This window comes from Trachypithecus francoisi, unplaced genomic scaffold, assembly GCF_009764315.1.
Source record: "Trachypithecus francoisi isolate TF-2019V2 unplaced genomic scaffold, Tfra_2.0 Lachesis_group10, whole genome shotgun sequence".
Lineage (NCBI taxonomy): Eukaryota > Metazoa > Chordata > Mammalia > Primates > Cercopithecidae > Trachypithecus > Trachypithecus francoisi.
The window spans coordinates 88335359-88359646 of record NW_022681455.1 but is presented as its reverse complement, the minus strand read 5'-3'; the positions used below and the strand labels follow the sequence as shown (position 1 = coordinate 88359646).

The 24288-nt window shown below is 46.6% G+C and overlaps 1 protein-coding gene across 3 annotated transcripts in view; it reads left to right on the top strand.

Moving 5' to 3' along the window:
• The window catches only part of ABCC12 (ATP binding cassette subfamily C member 12), a 72330-nt gene extending 49526 nt beyond the window's left edge, over positions 1–22804 (top strand). Inside the window, exons 20-30 of one of the 3 annotated variants that reach the window (XM_033218326.1) lie at positions 946–1143; positions 1913–2139; positions 5097–5234; positions 9169–9355; positions 14889–14978; positions 17394–17583; positions 18043–18202; positions 19318–19396; positions 20434–20547; positions 22066–22230; positions 22338–22804. In XM_033218326.1, coding sequence (XP_033074217.1) covers positions 946–1143; positions 1913–2139; positions 5097–5234; positions 9169–9355; positions 14889–14978; positions 17394–17583; positions 18043–18202; positions 19318–19396; positions 20434–20547; positions 22066–22230; positions 22338–22424 — 1635 coding nt within the window. In that variant the 3' untranslated portion in view covers positions 22425–22804. Of the gene's footprint in view, positions 1–945; positions 1144–1912; positions 2140–5096; positions 5235–9168; positions 9356–10076; positions 10232–14888; positions 14979–17393; positions 17584–18042; positions 18203–19317; positions 19397–20433; positions 20548–22065; positions 22231–22337 lie in introns of those variants that run through there. The other 2 variants (XM_033218327.1, XM_033218328.1) reach the window with 2 other exon arrangements.
• Positions 22805–24288: the final 1484 nt, after the last annotated feature.

Sequence of the window (24288 nt, the reverse complement as noted above, 5' to 3'; positions counted from 1 at the left end):
GTGTTTGGCCCTTGTGCCTTGGCACAATCAAAGGTACAGGAGTGTCTCCTCTTCAGTCTGGGCCTTCTATCCCTCAGCTCCCCAGAGATACGTTTGCTTTCAACGATGTTCATCCATCAGCCACCTCTGGTTTACATTTCCACTGTGACTGTAATCAGCAAAATGGCATTTAGAAGAAAGATACTTGTTTGCTCCCCAAGGGCAGTCTTGACTTTTAGCACACAGCCCAGAGAAAAATGAAACTGCCAATTTCTCAGGGTGAGGAGACGTCCTCTCCCCATAAGTGCTGGCAAAATTGTGTGTTTTTGCTGGGCAGGACGGAGCCACAGATTCTTTGAATCCTCTGAGAGCCACTTGTATTCACTGGGCACCCTCCTCCCCACCAAAGATCCCAGGGCAGTACCCTAGCACCCTCTCAGTTACCCCTTGGGAAAAAGAAAGGGAAGGAACTGTGGAGCTGGCCCGTCATACAGAGAAGCCCCTGAGTCACCCCCAAGGCCTGGTGGCTGCTGCCACACAGCTCAGCATGCTGGAGGTCAGTTCCTGATCCTCTGCCTGAGGGTTACTCCTTCAGCCTTGTAGAATTCTGATTCCCCATTTGCCTCTCTGATCTTCCCAGCCCAGCATTGCTTCTGGTGTCCCGAGGTGCTGTGAGCTTCGGGGATGGCTGCCTGGTGCCCACCTCGTTTCTTTGCTTTGTTTTTCCCACTGACTGTGCTGAGCTCACAGTCAGGTGCCCCTTGGGGTCATGAGTGCCAGCAGGAGGAACCCCGCAAAGCTCAGAGGCCCCAGAAGGGAACAGATTAGATTGTACCCACCTGACTCATTCAAAACACTCATGTCCTTGTTCTTAGTTTCTTCTCTCTGGAAAGATTATCCAGAAAATTCCTGTTCTCCTGGCAGGAATTTATCAATTCTTGGTGCTTCTTTTGTTTTTCTCTGAAGATGACCTGTGGGCCCCAGGGCAACAGGACCACATGTGAGGTCGGCGCGGTGCTGGCAGACATGGGTCAGCATGTGTACCAGTGGGTGTACGCTGCAAGCATGGTGTCCGTGTTGGTATTTGGTGTCACCAAAGGCTTCGTCTTCACCAAGACCACGCTGATGGCGTCCTCCTGTCTGCATGACATGGTGTTTAATAAGGTATGGCCACAAGTGTTGCAAGTGTACCCAGTTATTCAGTCAACAAGGTATACAGAGCACCTGCTCTGTGCCAGGCATGGTGCTGGGCTCTGGGAACAGCCAGAGTCCTCACAGAGCTTGCAGTGTAGTCTGGGAAGAGTCTCCCAAACAGCTAATTACCAACTGAAGGTAGATTCCAGGGAGCTGTGGGGGTGGATCAGCAGCCCTGAGGCTGGGCTGGGGGATGGAGGCAGGGGAGGCCACTCCGCGGCAGAGATGTGCAGGCCAAGAAAGCAGCTCCTGCTCCAAAGAGACCTGAGTGCAACACGGGCTTCAAGAGATCCTTCCAGCCCCCTCCGCATCCCATTGCCAAGGTGGGCAGCAGCCAGGGGCTGGGAGGGCCCTAGTTGGAGCATATGGGTGGGGCCCACACTTCGGAGGTAAAGAGACAAAGGGAAACTTGGCTTTTTATTGCCATGGGGCACAAAATTCCTTCCTCTGACAAAGGCATCAGCCTCTCCTGTCTCAGGCTGCATCCCAGATTTGGAGGGGAAGCCTGAACTATAGGGGGTCTCTCAGGGCCTCCGCACAGAGACTGAATCCCCACGTTCACACTCATTCACGGTGGCCGCAAGAAGGGGGTGCATCCTCCCTTTCCCAAGATCACCTGACACACTGTGCTGTGCCCTGGAAAAAAGGTCAGGCCCTGTGCTCACAATTTCACCCCAAGCAGAGCGGCAGGGTTTACTGAGCACACACCTCGACTCTGACTCTCTACTGTTCTCCACAGATCTTAAAGAGCCCAATGAGCTTCTTTGACACGACTCCCACTGGCAGGCTAATGAACCGTTTTTCCAAGGATATGGATGAGCTGGATGTGAGGCTGCCGTTTCACGCAGAGAACTTTCTGCAGCAGTTCTTTATGGTGGTGTTTATTCTCGTGATCTTGGCTGCTGTGTTTCCTGCTGTCCTTTTAGTCGTGGCCGGCCTTGCTGTAGGCTTCTTCATTCTCTTACGGTAGGCCCATGTGCTATTTACACAAGAAGACAACACACACACACACACTGACTGGTATCACGTGGTATTGAGCATTGAGTGCTTGCTGTCTTCACTGATGGTCTACCATTGATTTTTTTGTACTTAGTAAATGCCAGGTGCTAAGTGCTTTGCATACATCTGGCATTTTAGCCTCAGAGCAACCCTGAGAGGTGGAAGTTATTGAAAGATTAAGGCATTGGTCCCAGGCCAAGAAACTAGTAACCATGATTGCCACCTCTCTGCTGATATGTTCCTAATCATGGGGCTCTACCGCTGCTGCTCTGAGCTTTGAGAAATAACCCCCACCCTAACCATGGGTGTGTTTAGAGAAAGGCTTTAGGCAACTTTGCATGTTGTGGGGGCAGGGGTTCCCACTGCAGCTGTGCACACCCACCCTGGGGGAAAGCAGGAGGACAGCCATGATCCCAGCCTCCTAGGACACCCGCCCTGCTCCCCGCTCTTCCTGGGGTGAGCTGGGGTTCCCAGCAGGTAGCATGGTGGGTATTGGGTGAGGGCAAAGGGTTGCAAATCAGAGAAATTCGCATTAGAGCCCCAACTCTGCCACAACTAGCTGAAGGACCTTGGAGAAGTCAGAGAGATGCTGCACACCTGTTTCCTCTCTCCCTAAAGGTAATCACTGAAATATATGCCTCACCTGTTTCAGAGGGCTTGCGAGGATCAGGGAAACTACACAACCAATGGCTTGTTGATTAAAAAAGGAGTAAGCTGTTAGGCAAGAGTTTCCATAAAAATCAATAACTAAAAATAATCATTTATCATGATCCTAGACGTGCCCAGCCAGTGGGATAGTTATTGCAGATCTGAAAGAGAATCCTCCAAATAAAATATTCAGCCCACAAACCCTGGACTTGCTTTCACCTGTGCACAGGGTTGTTGGTTTTCACGCTCAGATCCTGGTTTTAGAAATAATTGCTGTGGCCACAGTGTGGAGGGTGAATGGAGCTACAGAAAGGTCAGGGCAGACTATAGGGCGGGAGTCCCTTGAAATCTGTGTGAGAGAATTAATGAGGACCAGATGTAGGCAGCAGCAGTGGGAACAGAAGAGGTATGGATTTGAGAGTCATTTCCAGGGTAGTGTCATCAGGGTTTCACTTCCCACATCTGGTGGAATTTTGGGTGTTGGGGGATGGGAGAGGCAATGGATGATTTCAAGGTGAAGAGCAATGTGAAGAGAGATACGGGTGATGCAGGAGGAGAAGCGGTTTGGGGGAATAAGAATACAAATTTAGTTTCGGATGCTTCAGTTCTGTTCAGCAAGTCTGCTGATGGTGTCCGTGGACAGTGGCAAATGCGGGTGTGGGAATGTGCAGGGGCAGGTGTGGCTCTGGGAGCTGACACTGTGCCCTAGGGAGCTGAGAGAGCTGGACTCTTGCTGCTGTCTTTCACTGTTTCCGCAGTGACCCTGAGGAAGCGAAATTGTCACTAGTGGAGAGTGTCCAGGTTCTTGACGTCCTGAGCAAAGAATTGGACAAAACGCACAAAGCAAGGAAAGAAGGAAGCAACGAAAACAAAAATGAAAGTACACTCCCACAGGGTGGGAGCAAGCCCGAGCATACGGGCTCAAAACTCAGTTACAGCATTTTCTGGGGTTTAAATACCCTCTAGAGGTTTCCCATTGGCCACTTGGTGTATGCCCCCATGCAAATGAAGTAGTGGCCCATGATCAGTATGATTGGTTGCAGAAAGCAACCAATCAGAGGCTGAAGTGAAGTTACAAAGTTACTCCTATACAAATGAAGACTTGGCCTGCCACCAGCCTGATTGATTGTGGGAGGGGACTAATCAAAGGTACATCTGTCACCCAGTAAAAGGCAGGGGCAGGTGTGCAAGGGGAGTAGCCTTTGAGCCTTTTGTTATGTAGGTGGGGAAAGTTGGGGTTTTCCTTTTGATTTAGTTCTAGGAAGTCAGTGTGAATTGGCCTTAGATTCCCTGCCTCCAGACCCCATTCTGCCTCCAAATGAAATGGTCCGAGTCTCCAAACTCAAGGGTTTATTGTGATGACCAAATACAAATAATTTCTGAGAGTCATTTATAGGATAAAAGCAACTCCTGAACGTCATTCTTACAGTGGATTCTTTGGGCTCATGTTCCTTTTTGTCATTCCTGTGTTTGATCATTGCTCCTGTCTGTCCTCCTGTTTATGCAATTGATTTACTTAGTAAAAGCTCTTTCTCTGCTCTGTACCCACCCTTCTAGCTATAAAGATTGGACAGACCAGAGCTCTTCCTGCTTGAATTGTCCAGGTGTTTCCAACCAACTCACTTTAGCTCTGCACTAATGAGGCTTCCCTCCTCGCTGCCCTGGGTTTGTTTTAGCTGAGAGTCTGGAGGTTTGATTGTCTTCTCTCTTGGGGGCCAGCCAGCTGCTGTACACACCCGAGGTCTCTGGTCTCCTGCTCACCAGGGCTCCTGGAGCTTCCACATCCCATGGGGATTTGGTTTTCAAGTCAGCTATAATGATGTTCATTCAAAATTACCTTTGAAAATGCCTTTAGAAGGCCACATGTTGGCAGTTGACACACTGGGTTTTCTTCCAGAGTTAGAACAGATCACTCTTTCTCTGGCTGGGCACCAAAAAGTGGTTGGCTGATACTTAGGGGCTGGGCTGTATGAGAAATTTTGGTTTTTGAAGACTAGAATCATGCCTTGTGAAGCAAGACTTTCCTGATATGAGAAACACTTAGCACCGTGGCCAAACGAAGGTGCGGCTGACTCATGGTTCTCACGCTCCCGCCATTCCCACATCTGGGGCAGGCACCGCTGCAGAATGGCAGGCCCGTTCTTCATCCCCAGTTAGACGGCACCGTCTCTGACTTAAGCACTGTGCTGAGTGCCTAGTTGGCTCTGTATGTGTGAGGGCAAGCCTGGTGAGACCTCACTTTGTGGCCCACTTGGCCCCTTTCAATTTTCTTCCAGTATTTTCCACAGAGGAGTCCAGGAGCTCAAGAAGGTGGAGAATATCAGCCGGTCACCCTGGTTCTCCCACATCACCTCCTCCATGCAGGGCCTGGGCATCATTCATGCCTATGGCAAGAAGGAGAACTGCGTCACCCAGTGAGTCCCACGTGGGGCCCTGCCCCAGGCCCCCATGCTTCATGCCTGACTCCGATGGGGAGGGCACAGGAGGAGGGAAGTCTGGGCTGCTGGGGACTGATTGCAGACAAACAGCTGGAAGAATCAGGAGGAGTCCTTGAAGACACTTGGCCTCACAACCTCTCTTCCAGCATCTGGGGCCCCAGAAAATGTGAATGAGGGGAACTTGTTCAATGACAACCTTATTTGTTCTATTTTTCATTCTGAAAGTAAAAATGTGTTTGATTCAGGAAGATGGGGCAAAGCAGGAAAAAGAAGAAAAAAAAAATCACTTATAGCACCCCCCAAACCCAAACATATTAATTTTTTTCACATATTTCCTTCTAGTTTTTTTTCTTTTTTTCTCTTCATGGAGTCTTCTTTTTCTTCTTAAGTATTTATAATCATTTCTTAAATTTATTTAACAATTTAAAATAGCCCGTTTCATGTTATTACATGTTTCTTGTAGAAATAATTTCTAAAGGCAACCTTTCATTTCACTTAGCATTTTCTTCTTTTTAAAATATGGGGACTATGTTAGTAAATCTCTCTGGCATCTTCCAGCTTCACACTTCTAAAATATGACATAAAATGTATAAATCAGACTGGGCGTGGTGGCTCACGCCTGTAATCCCAGCACTTTGGGAGGCCAAGGCAGGTGGATCATGTGAGGTCAGGAGTTTGAGATCAGCCTGGCCAACATGGCGAAACCCCATCTCTACTAAAAATACAAAAATTAGCTGGGCGTGGTGGTGGACACCTGTAATGTCAGCTACTTGGGAGGCTGAGGCAGGAGAATCGCTTAAACCTGGGAGCTGGAGGTTACAGTAAGCTGAGATTGCGCGACTGCACTCCAGCCTGAATGACAGAATGAGACTCCTTCTCAAAAAAAAAAAAAAAAAAAAGGTATAAATCACAGTAGGCTCACTGCAGTAACAATAACCCCAAATCTTAGGGAGTTCGCACAATACATTTTTATTTTTCCTGATGTCACAATTTAGTGACAGTCCATGGGGCAACAGTAGGGGATTGTACTCCACACTCAGGCATAGTCTGTTTCCATCTGGGGCTCTTCCATCCCAAGGGCCCTGGGGTATTCTCTTGGATCATCTGTGTTGAGCCAGAAGACAAGGGGACCAGGAAGGAGGACCCAGGGGGAATTTTATGGTCCAATCCTAGTAAAGCATCCCAAGATTTCTGCACATTCATTGGCCAGATTGAAGTCACATGGGCTCACCTAACTGCAAGGGAGACTGGGAAATGTAGTCCAGCTGTGTCCAAAGGAGGAAAAGAAAATGGAGTTTGGTGAATCCATAGCAGCCTTTCCCACATAGATTTTCTATCTTTTCCTTCCTTAAAAAGCTAACACACCCTTCAGAGAGAAAGAATTAGATGTAGTTCTAAAGGGTGCGTCGAATGCATTCTAAGTTTGGAATTGCTTTAAATTTATTTATTTATTTATTTTTATTTTTATTTTTTGAGACAGAGTCTCACTCTGTCACCCAGGCTGGAGTGCAACGGCACAATCTTGGCTCATTGCAACTTCCATCTCCCAGGTTCAAGCGATTCTCTTGCCTCAGCCTCCCAAGTAGCTGGAGCCCTGCCAATTTTTGTATTTTTAGTACAGACAGTGTTTCACTATGTTGACCAGGCTGGTCTCGAACTCCTGACCTCAAATGATGCACCCGCGTTGGCCTCCGAAAGTGCTGGGATTACAGTGAGCCACTGCAACCAGCCTGGAATTGCATTACATTTAGAATTTCTTTGAATTCTCTCTCACGCCCCCTCCATTTTACCACCCAGAATCTCAGAGTACACTCGACATCACACCTTGTCTTTAGTTCAGTCAGCACCTAGTCCTGACCCTAGTTTGACCTGAACATCGTTTGTCAAGAGTCCTGCCTCACCCTTTGTGAAGGGTCACACATAGACCCTTCCAAAGTCCTAGCCATGAGGAAAGCCCATGGAGTCGTTCATCTACTCACCCACAACAAACACACATGCAAGCTTTGTCTTCCCACAGCTTCTCCTCCAAGATTTCTGAGAGAATCCTATAAGGAGCCAAGAATGACTGATGGGGGTTCCCTTCTTTTAATAGTTTCTTTCCAAAGGGCTTGGGTTTCTGACATGTATTGCTTTTGCCACCAGACAAAAATGCTACAGCTTAAAAAATGTGAAAAGGTTAGAGGTCAAATTCCAATTTGATCCCAGCTAGTGATTTTGTTTCTATGCAATCTTACCAACCACACAGATAAGACCATAGGTGACTTCCAGGTGACCCAGGTCACAGAGGCTGTCAGTTGAATTTGTATGCTCTATAGCTACATGATAGAAACAGCACTGTGTTTTGAATAATATTTTGATTAAGCTCTGGGGAAAATAAGTTAGAGTTAAAACAGAGAGGAGGAGAGGGCAGTGGAGCCCAGGGCGGCTAGTCAGAGGGGTTTCCAGGCAGAACTTTTGGGAGGCCTTCCAGGATAGCGTGGAGCAGCAGTGCCTGAGCACATTCACGACTATGCCAGGGGAGGAATTCTACCTCCTTAGGGCTTTAAGCATGGAAAGGTTTTCATTTTTCTACCAGCTGTTCTCATGAAGCCATTCCCCACTAGATCAGGGAAGCCACAGTGGCAATTGAATCTGATGTCTCTTTTGGTTAATGGTCATCTCAGTGTGGTGAAAATTTCAATCTTGAATGTATTCAAGCCACAGGTCTCTTTCCCCCAGAGGCTTGGTGTGGCAGGGCTATGCTGTCTGTGTGTGTGTGTGTGTGTGTGTGTGTGTGTGTGTGTAATTGAGAAGCACCTGGTCTGTGCTTTTAAACACCCTCTTCCTTTTCTCCAGGCCTGGCTCTCTGATGCCCATGCAGGGGAACTGGGGAGGGGATAGCAGGAAGAACACATCCTTGGGTGACTGGCACCTCTGGGCCATTCTCTCCTTTCTGCTACCCTTTCCTGCTGCTGCAGTGCACTGTGCAGATATGGGACAGCAGCTTGGAGACCCCAGCAGGGCCAGAACCCCAGAAGTTCTGCCGGCATTGCTGGATTGGTAGGAGTCACTGGGTCTTCCTGTGAGTTCTGCCTGGCAGCCCTCACACTGCACACCTCTGATGCAGAGGCCCCTTTGCTCCATGCCAGGGACCGCAGGCTCCAAGGTCATCTTTCTTCTGCTATCTCAGCCCTAGGAACTGAGGAGCTGATGAGATTCGCCTTCCATACATCTGGGGAATGCGGAACTCCAAGGGTGGGTCTTGCCCCCGTCCCCTGGCTGTGTCATCTCCCTGTCACTCCGCTCTGTGCTTCTTCCCCCCTCTCCAAGACCTTTGGCTCCACAGACATGCAGCAGGGATGCAAGGTGTCAGCTTCCTCTCCTTGAAGAGGCTCCCAGTTTTATAAGCAATTGTCTTCAATCTTCTTTCTCTGATTCAGGGAGGGAAACCTGACATGCGCCCTCCCTTCCCTCCTCTACGGTCACAAACGTTGACTTCCCTAAAGGTGACCTGCTCCACAACCCACGCCCACCCTTTCTATATATCAAGGGGGCCAGTTGTCAGTTCCATAAAGCCTTTGAGGATGGCTGACTCCAGGATAGGGATCCTTTGGAGTCAGAATGTGAGGCACTCAGCACCTCTTATTCTCAGCTGTAGGTTCTAGCTGCCAATTCTGGGAAAGACAGAAAGAGCCACTTAGCACTCTACTCTATTGCCACGTGAGATTTCCCAAAATATGTGCAAATCAAAGATGTCTAGAGTGGCAGGTTTTTAAGAGCATGAATATATGTTCATTTTGTAAGAGTTTGCTATGTGAGAGTGCATTCCCTTGATTAAAAATTCCCTGGCCTCATTTCTCCAGTCACCCTAACCTTAAGTCTACAGAAGCACAACCTGATCTCCTGCTTTTTCTGATTTTCTTGACTGTAGGTTTAAGATGCTAAACGACGAAAACTCCAGTCACCTCCTCTACTTTAACTGTGCTCTCAGGTGGTTTGCGCTGAGAATGGATGTCCTCATGAACATCCTTACCTTCATTGTGGCCTTGTTGGTGACCCTGAGTTTCTCCTCCATCAGTACTTCATCCAAAGGCCTGTCATTGTCATACATCATCCAGGTAATGCCTGGTGCAAGGTTGGGCTTAGTCTGGAGGCTCTGGCTTATAATACATCAGGGAGGGTGCTTTTGGATGGACAGAACAAAAACCCCAACCCGAATGGGTCTAAATGAGAAAGGGAGCTTAGTGGCTCACATCATTAAAAAGTAGGATAGTTGCGTGGACTTCAGGCACAGTGGGATCATGGCTCTGAGCTTTGCCCATGCCCTGTGATGACTTTCCTCACAAGTGACCAGCAGCCTCTGGGGTCTACAGTAAAGAAGAAGCAGAAAGAAAGCATTTCCTGCCCTAGCCGTGGAGGCAGGAGCCTGGAGCTTTACTCTTATTGGAGGAAAGCATTTCCTAGCTCAGCCATGGAGGCAAAAGCCTGGAGCTTTACTCTTATTGGATTAATTCAGGCATCTCAGAACTAATTAGTGGTTTGGTGGGATACGGATCATTGGTTAGGCTAGGGATGGAGTTACACCTATTTCCAACTTTAAGTCACATAGCTACTCCACAGTGGAGGGAGTGAAATGAACGCTGGAGAGACGGTCATAATGTCGATGACAAATAATTACTGATTTATCTTTTTGGTTGCTTTTTTTTTTCTTTTGAATAACAATAATAGGTGAACATATGGCATTGATTGTGATTGGCTTCAGGCCCTGTCTTTTAACTAAATTAATTCATTTCCTCCCCACAACAACCCTCCAATACTGCTGTGATCCCCATTTTGCAGATGAAGAAACTGAGCCCCAGAAAGACTTGGCCCGAGATCATACAGCTGTCAAGTGTGAGGGCCAGGATTTGAATGCAGGCCACCTGGACCTCATGTTTGTTTGAATCTTGTTATCTTTGGAAACTTTTTTGACATAGTCCTTATTCTTAGTGCTCTGAAACTCTGGAATAATGTATCTGAATGTGGGTCTTTATTCATGTGTTCTGTTTGATGCTGTGAGTTCTTTAAGATTAAAGTCAAATTTCTCATCAGCTTGGAAACATGTCTCCTTTTTCTCCTTCATTTTGACAATGTCCTCTTTTTCTTTTTTTTTTCTTACTGTATTCATGTCAGTTGAATATTGAATTTCTTGCATCAATTCTCTCTGTTTCTTTTTCTTTTCTCTCAAATTTTCCATGTTCTTGTCTTTTTATCTTGGGAATTTTCATTAGTTTTGCCATTCAGCTATTCCTTTGAATTTTAAATTTGGCAATCCTATATTCATATATTTAATTTCCAGAAGCTATTATTCTCTGAGTTTTTAAAATAATCACTTTTTACATGGATGCAGTGTATTTTTGAATCTCTCTGAGGATATTAATTAGTGTATTAGTTAGTTCTCACACTGCTGATAAAGACATACCTGAGACTGGGTCATTTATAAAGAAAAAGAGGTTTAATGGACTCACAGTTCCATGTGGGTGGGGAGGCCTCACAATCATGGTGGAAGGTGAAAGGCGCGTCTTACATGGTGGCAGACAAGAGAGACTGAGAGCCAAGTGCAAGGGGAAACCCCTCATAAAATCATCAGCTCTCGTGAGACTTATTTACCACCATGAAAACAGTATGGGGGAAACTGCCACCGTGATTCAATTATCTCCCAACCCACTGGGTCCCTCCCACAACACGTGGGAATTATGGGAGCTACAGTTCAAGATGATTTGGGTGGGGACAAAGCCAAACCATATCAATGAGAGTCTTTTTTCCCCTCCTAAACTTTCCTCCCTTCTTTGACTTGCATCTGTTTCTTCCAGAGGCAGTTTTTCTTTTTGTTTCTCTCATTCTTGCTCTCTCGTGCCATTGGTTTTGTCCATCTGTCTCCTGACCCATTTGTATTTAACCTTGGGGAACTGGGTTGGGTTTTCAGAGTTTCCTCTGCCTTTGTTTCACCTTGCTAGGTGTCTCCTGATGGGAAATTTTATGACTACAGTAGGTGGGTGGTGGGGCTTTTCCATAGGCTGGCTTCACTTCAGGAAAGCAGCCAGGGAGCTGACTTTTAGGTACCCAAATGCAAGACTTAAAGAAGTTTTTATGCGGGGACTATTCTGAGAGCCCCATTTATCCCCAGGCAGTTAATTCAGTTTCTTTAGAGAAAATCATGTGTACGTGTGTGTATCGGTGTGCACGTGTGCTCCCATGCCTAGGGAAAAAGGGTCCAACTAACTCTGGTTAGGAGAAAGAAGAGGGGAAGAGGAGTGAGTGAACCAGACGGGAGTGGTTGTCTATATCGAGAGCCTATCAGCCAGCCTCTTTGTGGGCCCCCTTCTCACACCTGGAGCCTCTCTGGGTTCTGCTCTTTAAACTCTAGCATGCTCTGCTTCCGTTTTATCGAAAGGCTTTCATCCTCTTTCCATCCTGTAGAAATTTGTAGCTTATTCACTGCTGTCTCTCCTCAATCCCCTTACTGTTAAAGGTCTATTCTTTATGGAAAATTTATCTGATATAACTTAAATGGTATTGTTGGGAAGAAGGAGAAACAAAAACGTATTCTCAGTACTCTCTCTTAAGTGGGGAAAAATGAATTTTCCTTGGGTAACCCGTTTCCTGTATTGATAGATGTTTTCATTTGTTGTTGCCTAGTAAAATATCAAATATGATGTTGAACAGTTTCCCTTAATTGGTCCAAGTAAAACAGCTTTCCCCAACTAAGGTCATGCTTTTGGGCGATATTATCAGCTTTCCATGAGATTGTTTTCAAACATTCCTGTAAGGTCATGCACAGCATTGAGATCTATGGAACACTTGTTCTCCAGCTGGCTCTGTGGCTTCATTGAGCATTAGCCCCCTTTGGAGAACACAGAATCAAAATGACAGCACTCCACTTGAGACTAGAGAAGCCTCCCTAGATGGATGAGAAATTGGCATGAAATCCCACACAGCAGAAAGTGAATGCAAAGTGACATCATATCACATCACGTAGGAGAATAAGCACCTCCTGGGGCCAGCACTGTGCCTTTGTGGGCATCCTAAATCTGGGAGGGCTGCCATGGCCTTGGGAGCTGATACTCTTGCATTTAGCAAAAGATGTATATGCCCTTCTTCAGGGCAGGGTTCATTCATTCACTCACCAAATATCCCCTAAGCACCCACCATTAGCCAGGAACTGTGCTAGTGGCTGTGGATTCAGCAGTCAGCAGTTCGAACAAGTCCTGCCCTCATTCTAATGGGCAGCTGGAATAAATGAGGGGCAAGTAAATAGATAAGAAGCTCAGAAAGTGTTTAAGCGTTGGGAAGACAACAAGTGGAGGAAAGTCTCTGTCAGAAGGGGAAGCAACATTTCATACAACAGCCAGAGGAGGCCTCTGCTGGGAGGTGGCTTCCAACCTGAGACCTGAAGGATAAAGAACTAGCCAAGGAAGACTGGAAGAAAGAGTGCCTCAGGGAAGGGCTCAGCAGTAGGCATGATCCTGGCATGTTTGAGAATCTGAGAAGCCCACGTGGCTTGAGCAAGGTGGTGTGAGGTGCCAGCAGAGTAGAATATGTAGAGCTTTGTAAGTCGGTGGGGGGGATATTATCTGTATTCCAAGACTGGGTTTCTCAACCATGGCACTGTGGGCTTTGGGGCTGGATAATCCTTTTGGTGAGGGGCTGTTCTGTCCATGGTAGGATGTTCAGCAGCCTCCCTGGCTCTGCCCATGCGATGCTGGTATTACGTCCCTCCTGCCAGGTTGTGACAACCCAAACCATCTCTAGACATTGCCAAATGCCCTCTCTGGGGCAGGTTGAGAGCCATTGCTCTAAAGAAGTGGAAACTGCTGAACTGTATTAAGCAGGGAGGCCTGCTGAGGGGCTCTCAGAGGGTCTGCACCGAAAGGTGGATGCTCTCCACGTCACCCACCTGCTCGTGCCCCCTGCCTCTTTGCTGCTAAGGCCTCTTGCTTCTTACTACAGCATTCTTATCCGGAGTTTGACTGGTGGACTTCTTATCATAAATGCCTCAGCTCACACAGTCCTCTGGAACCCCCTATCTAAGGTAACTCCCCAGCTCCAGCCCCTCTCCTACATCATCCTTTTGGGACATTCTTGTCACTCCTGCAGTGGCCTTGCATGCCATCCCCACCAGTCCACTAGAATGGAAGCTGCGTGAGTGCAGGGATCTTCTCTGTAACCTTCAACCCTGGAAACTGGTGCCCCCACCAGTACCTGGCCCATGGCTACTGCTCAGTCAATGAAGTTCGCTAATGCATGAGGTGGTCCTGCCTCTAGCCCACTTGGTGACACATGCTGTGGCTGCCCCACCTTTCCAGGGCAGGCTGGAGGTTCCAGGCATTCTCACACCCAGGAGCAGGTGCAGCAATGACTGAGGGAGTCAGTGGCTATGTACCCACATGTACCCCAGCTTTCTTGCCCCAGCATGGGCCAGTTCCGAGGTGTGCTCCATTCAGTGTCCCAGAGCTCCCAGGCCAGCTGGACTCTCAGTTGCCCACAGCAGTAACGTCTCACAAACACACCTGGTATGGGGAGCCTCTCTTCCCCTGCTCACTCCTCCATCCCCTCCTGGTACAATCTGGGTTCACTGCCTATGTTTGTTTGCGAAGGCTGCTGTGACAAATTACATGCTTGCAGGCTTCAAACAAGAGAATGGTATTCTTTCACTGTTGTGGAGTCAGATGCCCGGACTCAAGGTGTTGGCAGGGCCAGCTTCCCCCCGGAGGCTCGGGAGAATCTGTTTCTTCTCTCTTCCAGCTTCTGTGGCTGCTGGCCATCCCTGGCATCTCTTGTCTTGTAGCTGCATCACTCCAGTCTCTGCCTCTGCCTTCATGTCCCCTTCTCCTCTGTATTTTCTCCTCTGTCTCTTATAATGACACTTATCACTGGACTTAGGACCCACCCAGGTGATCCAGGATGATCTCAAGATCCTTATTAACACCTGCAGAGATCCTCTCTCCAAATGAGAGAGCATTTACAGGTTCCAGGGATTAGGAAATGGGCACATCTTTTAGGGGTGAGGGACACCATTCAACCTGCCCTAATATACTCCTTACAGTCAAATCTCAGGGTTGGCTTCTGGGAGATCCAGGCCTAAGGTGGGTGATCTTAGCAAGCCACATGCCCCAGTCTGAGCCTTGACTTTCTCATTACTATAGCAAGAAGACAGGCTTGATGGTTTTCTGTTCTCTTATGGCGATGTGGTTTTCAGTTGCTTTTCAAGCAAGGGGCTGGGGGAGGGCTGCTCTGAGATGCAAGATCCTGCCAGGTGGCAGCAAGGGGCCGATGCCTAGCAGTTCTGCAGCTCCCAGAGAGAATTCCCACCACTCAAAGAGGTGTGTGATCAAGTGGTTCTGTGGGGAACTGATTCTCACCATCTGGAGTGCCGGGAAAAATGTAATTACCATTTGTTTCTAAATACAAAGGAAGTGTTTGAAGGCAAAACACCCCAACAGGAATATCTTTACTTCTAGGCACTTGGCTAGGAAGGCAGGCCTCCTGTCTGTGCTGTCCTGCTTGAGGCAGGGGAGGGGTCATTCACCAGGGCTGCCTCCTGAACCGGGAGCAACAGAACCCGAAGGAGGAAAGGGTCTCTAACTGCGGCTGCTTGCTCCTTTTTAACAGCTGAGCGGACTGCTCCAAGTGTGTGTGCGAACGGGAACAGAGACCCAAGCCAAATTCACCTCCGTAGAGCTGCTTAGGGAATACATTTTGGTAAGAAATTAGTACATCAAAGAGGAGGGACAAGTTAATTTTGGCAGGACTTGGGCAAATATTGGATCTTTTTAAATGCGAAAGGGGTCTTTTTAAAAAACTGAAATCGGACTGGGCATGGTGGCTTACACCTGTAATCCCAGCACTTTGGGAGGCTGAGGTGGGCAGATCACCTGAGGTCAAGAGTTCGAGACCAGCCTGGCCAATATGGTGAAACCCCATCACCACTAAAAATACAAAAATTAGCCAGGCATAGTGGCGAGCGGTGGTAATCCCAGCTACTCGGGAGGCTGAGGCAGGAGAATCACTAGAGCCCAGGAGGCGGAGGTTTCAGTGAGCTGAGATCGCACCATTACACTCCAGGCCAGGACAACAAGAGTAAAACTCCATCTCAAAAATCAAAAACAAAACAAAACAAAAACCCCAAATTGGATGAGTCATCCCTCTTCTTAAAACTTGTATTTACAATACATTCTAAAGTCCTTGATGTTGAATGTGAGCTGCTTTTTAACAACGTTTCCTTAAGGGCTGTTTTGATACACAGAAAAATACAATTCAGTGGTTTACTTTGGTTTCTAAAAATTAATATTTGGCCAGGTGCAGTGACTCACACCTGTAATTTCAACACTTTTGGAGACCGAGGCAGGAGGATTGCTTGAAGCCAGGAGTTTGAGACCAGCCTGTGCAGTATAGTGAGACCCTATCTCTACAAAAAAAACAAAAAAAAAAGTTAAATTTTGCCATGTGTGGTGGCATGCAGCTGTAGTCCTAGCTACTGAGGAGGTTAAGGAGGGAGGGTCACTTGAGCCCAGGAGTTTGAAGCTGCAGTAAGCTACGATGATGCCATTGCACTCCAGCCTGTGCAACAGAGCTCGACCCTGACTCTAAAATTTTTTTAAGTTAAAAATTATTATTTGATTGATTAAAGTCATAAGTTGAAAAAATAGAAGCCCAGTCTGACACTTCTTTAAAAGCTTTTATATCCAACTTACAAATCTTGCTATTCTTTTAAAAGAAGTCTAGCCAATTCTAGCAATCACATTTAAGTGCCTTTGAAGAGTGTTTGGCTCCATTTACAAACTGCATTAAACACTTTAAAACATTTTAAACTGCATTTTAAAATTTAATACATTCAATTTCTTTTTTAAGTACCTCAATGATCTGATTTAACCACAAACCTTCCTGAGTTTGTATAACTTTAATAAATTAAACTTATAAATATAGTAAGCTCTAAGTTTTCATGACAGAATCAAAGCTATAAACAGTAAATTTTTAACTTAAAATCATGTTTAAATCAATTATTCAATTGTACATTTTAAATTAGCATCACGCGCCCAAGTTCTGTTAATATATTGTGAATACTTGAAACACCAAGCGTGCAGATTTCTTAAACTAAAAATATGACTGTTACAGTTTCATTTCTCTAAAATATTTTTATTCCTAATTCTAAATCTTCTAGGAGTTAAAAAATACTCAGTCCTTAACAATACAGGTATTTTCTCAGCTAAATGAGGTTGCTTATTGACCAAAGATGTGGGCTGGTCACCCTGATGGGGCACACGGGATCCCTAATTCCAGCTGTTTACACAGAGGTGATTTAAGAGGAGGGGCTGCTCTTGTGACGAAGCCAAGCTGCCCTTCTCCTTAATTAGACCTTGCATTTCTTGGACTCTTAGGAGACTTAAATGGTGTTTTTTTGTTTTTTTTTTTCATGTATCTCTAAAGACCTCTGAACTTGACATCCTGCATTCTTGCCATCTTTCTACTTCTAGCATGATGATGATTCTTGCAGATCTTGAAATTATATCTGGTTGAGTTCTGCAAATCTCAAGGCTCTCTCTGGCCTTGTCACACAGCTTCAGGGCTACACTTCTGACATTTTCCTAGGCCCACAGTCCCAGTATGATTTTTCCCTTGTGTATTCCTCTGAGTCATCCATCCCTCTATTCGCTAAGCTCCAGCCGCATGATTTTTCTTTCCATTCCTCAAATTGCCCAAGCTCATTCTGGCCCTGGGGCCTTTGTATTAGCTGTCCCCCCAACCTGGAGGGCTCTGGACTTGATCCTCTTGTAGCTGGCATCCTCCCAGCACTCCAGCCCTCAGCTCCAGTGTCACATAGGTACCTTCCTCAAACCTCAAGTACTTTTACTCTCCCATCCCCCTTGCCCAACACACAAATCACATTCTGTATCCTATTGCAATACTCAGTTTTGTTGTCTTCATTTTTAATTTTTTTTCATGTTTATTATCTGACATCCCCACTGGAATGTGAGTTTCTAGACTTAAGGGTCATTATGGTTTATTTCACCACCATGAATAGCAGTACCTGAAACTGTGTGAATCAATGAATGAATTAGTTAAATAAATGAAAAAACAAATGGCTATTCACTGGTCATTAGTTGTTCTCCTTTACAGACCTGTGTTCCTGAATGCACTCATCCCCTCAAAGTGGGGACCTGTCCCAAAGACTGGCCCAGCCATGGGGAGATCACCTTCAGAGACTATCAGATGAGATACAGAGACAACACCCCCCTTGTTCTCGACAGCCTGAACCTGAACATACAAAGTGGGCAGACAGTCGGGATTGTTGGAAGAACAGGTTCCGGTGAGGACAAGCTGTGCTTTTGTTTCTTTTAGGTTGTTTTCTTTGGGTTTCCACTGGATGTCCTAGTTAAGTCACACCAGAGAGTGATGTGTATGTGTGTCAGATTGGCTGTTATTTCTCTCAAATCTCTTTACTGTAAATTAGGGTTTCAGGTTGAATGGGTGTGTAGAGATGGAAGCAGACACATCGGTTTTTGAATTAATTAAATGACAATCATTCTAGTGCAACAGGGCCCCAGAGATGAGTTGTGTGCTAAGGGCCCTTGCAAGGATGAGCAGGTTAACTGTGTCAGGGTAGCCCATCCCTCCACCCCGACCCCAGTGAGGACACTTTCTGTCTACACCATCATCCTTATGGAGCCATTTGCATTGCATTAAAAATCCCACTAATTAAATGCTTGGATATGATGGAAGCACAAACTGATGTTTGATTTGTTGTTCTTGCTTTTATGGTTCCCAGGAAAGTCATCGTTAGGAATGGCCTTGTTTCGTCTGGTGGAGCCAGCCGATGGCACAATCTTCATTGATGAGGTGGATATCTGCACTCTCAGCTTGGAAGACCTCAGAACCAAGCTGACCGTGATCCCACAGGATCCTGTCCTGTTTGTAGGTACAGTAAGGTAGCTGTTTTTAATCATTGTGCATTCCTATTTTTGGAGAGTGAAATCAGACTGACCAAGAACTTTGTGATGTCCCCAGGGCATGGCTGGCCTGGAGCTGTTCTGTCTGAGGGAAGCAGCATCCCAGAGGGTTCACAAGCACTGCTGGTCCCTGTTTCTGCCTCCAGCCTTGGGAGGAGCCAGGGCCCAGGGGTCTGAGCATTGCTTGTGTTTTATAAACACATTATCAATGAACAGCATGCTTCTATATTCATTCATACACTGAGCAGATATTCTGGTGGCTCTGGACAGCCCTAGTTTATGCCTGTGTCCCAGCATCCCATCAGGTTTAGCAATGGCCACTCTGAAAAGTGTCCCAGTGTGTACAATAAAATAAATAGTTACCTCACATATATAGCTGTCCATTTCGAAATGCATTCATTTATTTCCACAACTAAGTGAACAGAAGCTATTTCAAGCAAGAACAGTAGGGCTGCAGCTTCTGTGGGGCTCCAGATCTGATATCAAGGCACAAGGGGAAAGGCAGTTTCTCAGTTAGCCAGTGCAGTGGCTCTCTCTGTAATGAGAGGAACATTTCTCCCATAGAGCACCAGATGAAGTAGGGTAACTGTATTTACTGTATTTAGAGTTCATTGTTTGAAAAATGCATTCTGCCTCTTGAAACAGTAGATTTACATTCTGTGTCTGAACTGCTCAGCACCCTGTGAGGCCCTAGGAGCTTCCGATACATGGAGTGGCAGATTTGGGTTGTTCACTCTCCCTCTTTCTCTGCCAAGAATTTTATCAGTTCAAACCCACTCTGCTACTCGGGGCTGCTGAGAGGCCCAGGCGTGTCTTTCTGAGCACCTTGCTCAGAGCTGCCTCTCGGCAGGGTTCCACCTGTCACTGCCTGCCTCGGCGGTTTCTGCTCCGTCACAGAGTTGTGGACCCTTGGTCTCGTGGCCTGAGATCCGTATTTTGTGGACCACTGTCATGGACTGAGGACTGTTCTTGGAGCACAAGGTCATCACATGCCACCTCCCACCCTCCTCCACATGCTACAGAAAGCCTGCTCCCCATCCATCCTCTCGTCCTTGGAAATCTGGCTCCCTGTCCTTTCCTCTCCTTCATTGCAGATACAACTTGGATCCCTTTGAGAGTCACACCGACGAGATGCTCTGGCAGGTTCTGGAGAGAACATTCATGAGAGACACAGTAGGTCTCTGGGGCTGTTGAGGAGGTGTTTGTTTCCCAGCACCACTGCCCTAGATTCCTGGCCTAGGTTTAAATTTGACAAGCACCTAGGCCAGCACTTAGCCAGGTTTATTTTTGGACACCACATAAGTCAGTAGAACATAATCCTTAGTTACTCTTTCCTATTAAAAGCAACAATAGGGCTCTACAGTGATCCAGTCAAGAGCACTACATGTATCATCTCACTTGGTCCTTACTACAATGCTCTGAGGTTGGTACTCTTACCTCTAATTTTAGAGATGAAGAAATTAAAGCTCAGGGAAGTAACATGCCCAGGCTAGTGAGTAGCAGGATGGAGACTTGAACTCAAGCCTATCTGGCTGTAGAGCAGATGGAAGGCCCTGCTACTCTGCCAATGGCCTCATTTGCTTATCAGAACAGACAAGCCACAGAAAACGGGAGGGTGTGGAATGTTCTGGGAATAGCAAGTATAGCTGGTTGGAGAAGACTGAACCATCTGCGAGAGGGGACCCTGTCCTATAAGAACTACAACCCCAGCTGGGGTCAGCAGGTAAGCATGGCCACCTCTACAGCCCAACATGATATTTTTCCAGGACTTGGTGTACCAGCGTGAGCATCTTCCAAGGCCACTTTGGCTTGTCACTCTGGATAAGCCAGACCCTGTCTTACCCTTCCTTAATGTCCAGGAAACTCTCCCATCCCATCTCTATTTCGTCCATGCAAACAGCAATCCAGAAGGCCGTTTCCAGTTGTTTGTGTGCTCTCTGGAACTGCATTTGCATCATTTGTTCTTTTGGTGAATTGTCTATAGGGATCTATGAGTCATACTGTGATTTTAAATTATTAATGTCCGCCTACTCCCCGGTCTTTCCCTGGTGCCTGTTTGCAATATTGAAATGATTGTTGTTTTGCACTTTCTTTGCCATAGTAAAATAAAGCAAGCTGATGAATGCAAGAGAAGGGGGCAATCAATACAGACAGCATAGGACAATTTTATAGATCATCAGCACAAATGTGGCATTTTCTGTGTTTTATAGATAATGAAACTCCCAGAAAAATTACAGGCAGAAGTTACAGAAAATGGAGAAAACTTCTCAGTAGGGGAACGTCAGCTGCTTTGTGTGGCCCGAGCTCTTCTCCGTAATTCAAAGGTAAGAAAACACGGAAAATGGATTGGTTAAATTTCGGATATTTCCCGCAGCGCCACTCAATCCAGGAGGTAGTGCCAGGCGTATGTCTTTCAGCAAAGAGAGAGCAATTGAGCCATTTAAAAACAGATCACTTTTTCTTAAGACAAAGTTGTGAGGGAGAAAAATTGAAAAGTAACAGCCATTTACAGCAAGAGCACCTTCCTCTCCCAGGCTTCCCCTGGGGAGGTCTCGCTTAGATTTTCTCTCTGCTCGCCTAAGTGGTTTGAGTTTGAAAAATCTGTCTCCCAACTTTCTCCCATTGTCTCTGAACAATTCTGAATCTGGATACACTGTCCCCAGGATGCTCAAGAGGGCCATCAGAATGCTAGGATATGGGAATTGTACAATTTATACTTATTTTTCTTTGTGACTTAGCCACCCTAATTTACTGATTTCCAGGAAGGGATTGCTGTTGCTTTAGTAATGTCAGTGTCTGAAGCCTCATCAAAGGTGTGACCCATTGTGTGTATTCTCCAGATGTGTTAATATCAGGGGAGAGGGACCGGCATGGATCCAGTGCCTGCCGTGCTAAGTGGTTTAAGTGTCATCTCCATTTCCAGCTCATCAATCAGGCATAGCCCCCTTTCACCTATGAGGGAACAGAGCCTCGGGGAAGTTAAGTAACTTGGCCAGTCAAGCAGAGTCAGGGGTTAAGTTCAAGTGCTCTGATTTGCTAAATCAAATCCACCCTGTGACCAGCAGAATAATACCCCACCTCCCCAAAGATGTTAATGTCCTGATTTTTGGATCTTGTGAACATATTCATCCAAGACTTTTAATATATTAACTTACTTGGCAAAAGGGACTCTACAGTTGTGATTAAGGATCTTGAGATGGGGAGATGATCCTAGATCTGGGTGGGCCAAACATATTCACATGGGGCTTTCCAAGGAGGAGGCAGAAGAGTCAAAGAGAGAAAAGGAGCTGTGATGCCAGGAGGGGTTGTGGGCCAAGGAATACAAGTGGCCCAGAAACTGGAGAGGGCAAGGAAACAGAAAGAATGCAGCCCTGACAATACCTTGATTTTAGGATTTCTGACATCTGGAACTAGAAGATAAATTTTATGTTGAGTCTCTAAGTTTGTGATTGTTTGATATGGCAGCAATATAGGGAATGAATGTAAGTGCCACTGTGCTTCATGCCAACTCAGGTTAGCCCAATAGATCAAGCCTGTGCAGCCTGTCTCCCTACAAGTTTGTAGGGTTAGAATAAACCACTTAAAAAGAGGAGTAAAGGATATACAACCTTGTCCTTCTAGCAAGTTCCTTGGGAAAGATGGAGGTGATGTGATACGACTTTTACTTCACTCTTCTTTTTCTCATTTTTTTTTTTTTTTGAGATGGATGTTTAGCTAATTACTTTTCATCTTGTGGTCTTCTTTATCTTCTTCTTCTTTTTTTAAAGTAAATAGAGCCAAGGCTATAAATTCCCCTCTCAATGCACCTTTGGCTTACCTTTACAATGTTCCCTCCTCGACAGATCATTCTCCTTGATGAAGCCACTGCCTCTATGGACTCCAAGACTGACACCCTGGTCCAGAACACCATCAAAGATGCCTTCAAAGGCTGCACTGTGCTGACCATCGCCCACCGCCTCAACACAGTTCTCAACTGTGATCACGTCCTGGTTATGGAAAATGGGAAGGTACAGGAAGCTCTTTTGGCGTCACCTCCCCAGAAATTTCAGTGGTTTGAGCTTTACAGTGGGTAGATATTTTCTGCTGATTTCAGTTCTTCTTCTCTGACTTTCAGGTGATTGAGTTTGACAAGCCTGAAGTCCTTGCAGAGAAGCCAGATTCTGCCTTTGCGATGTTACTAGCAGCAGAAGTCAGATTATAGAGGTCCTGGCGGCTGATTCTAGAGGAGGAAGAGGCTCTGTGAGATGAGTAGGAGGGGTCTTCAGGAGGAGGAGCTGTCCTCTCTGCAAGTAGCCCTGGTCTCCAGCCCCTCCCATCCACAGAGTGAGCTGGGGCTGAAGTTGTCCCCAGTGTTATACTCAGTCCATGTCACCCCACTTGGTGGGCTTGGGGTTGGTTCTGGGTGGTGAACCTAGGCAGACAAAACTAATGGATTAAAAAACTGCCCTTCACCTCCCAAAACCCCAAGGGTCCCTCATGTGTTTTCACCAAAACCACCCCACTGCCTGAGAATGAATATATTGTAACTTTCAGTTAGAAACCAGCCACAGTAAATAAAATGGGAAAATGTCTTAGGATGGAGTTTGCAAGGTTTCCTTGCCTGTTATCAGAAGGAAAAAGAGCAGAATTTTCTTCTCGTTTAGCCCCACTCACTTCCATCTTGACTGGATGACAAGCAGTAACTACACAGATCTGTAGCATGAAAGATTGAATACAGTGTTTGGCCAAAAAAATTGTTTTTTAAATCATATTATATGTTTCAATTGATCTATTAGAATAACCAAGAAAGCAAAATGCTGGAGTTTCTCTATAAATGACACTTTTGTATCTTCTTTATTGGTCATTAAAACGCAGTAGGAAATTACCCTGAAATGTTGCCTTGCAATTATTTCACTGAAGATATTCCAATTTCTGTACTATTTCCTCTCATAGACCCTTGTTGCCTTCTCCCTTCACTCGGTAATGAACCCTCACAGTCGCTTACCAAATGAAAGGCTTTCTCTCCGACCTCGAGGCTGGTTCTGATGGAAGCAGTAAAGATGTATTCCCAGCAGCCCCAGGAGTGAGCACTGCTAATTCATGGTGACAGTTGAGAAAAAAAAAATGTATAGAAAATCTGGCAAGCTCTTGTGTAGTAGCCACCAAGGGGAAGGCCGGCAGTTCTGGCTATTTCTCATTCGTCAGGCATGAAGGCCCCATGAGGTCTCCTGGGCCTGCTTTCCAGGCCCCAGGCTGAACTCTAAACACAGCTCAGGGCAGTGTGGTCAGCAAAGCTTCCAGTTGGCAACCCCCCACCCCACTTCCCTTCTAAGTGTTGGTCACGTCCTTGCTTCCCCAGACGTGGAGGAAGGAGTGCCTGACACCTGGGAGCACCCAGGGAACACTTGTGGCAGCCATGAATGACAGCATCTAATGAACTCACTCAAACACAGCTGTGGAGCCTGGCGAACATCCCTCCCAGGTGCGTGTGCATGTTAAGACCTTAATCTGGATTTCTGGCCAACAAGCCAATAGCCAGCAATTCAAGGGCTGGGCATGTGATATTCACCTCCAACTGATTATTCTCCAGCCCTCCTCCAGCCAGGCCTAGGCAGGAGTCTACCCAATCAGCGGGGAGGCGAGCACACCTGGCCTCAGGTAGCGCTTATAGCCTGGCAAGTGTGTGAAAGCCCTGGCCCAGCAGCTTGGCAGCAATGGATCCTGCCCTCAGCAGAGGGTACACCAAGACATGTGGCTGAGAAGGACGTGAGCCAGGGGTTTCCTTCCGTGGGCAGCTCCAGGCCAAGTGTGGATCTGTTTGTGAAGGGACACAGTGTATCTTTGCCTGATCTGAGCTTTCCCCCATGGTGCATGACCCTGACCGAAGGTCATTAAACCCGCATCCATGGCGTTCTGAGCAGCTACTCCCAGCTAAGTGGGGGAACACCTTTATGGACATACGATAACTTCCCCAATATAACAAGCAGACTGGGCAGTCTGTACTGGCCATGGGAATCCATGACAGTTGTGCAATGTCAGGGAGGGATGCTTTATTTTCTACCAACTTGACACCAGCCAGATAATCA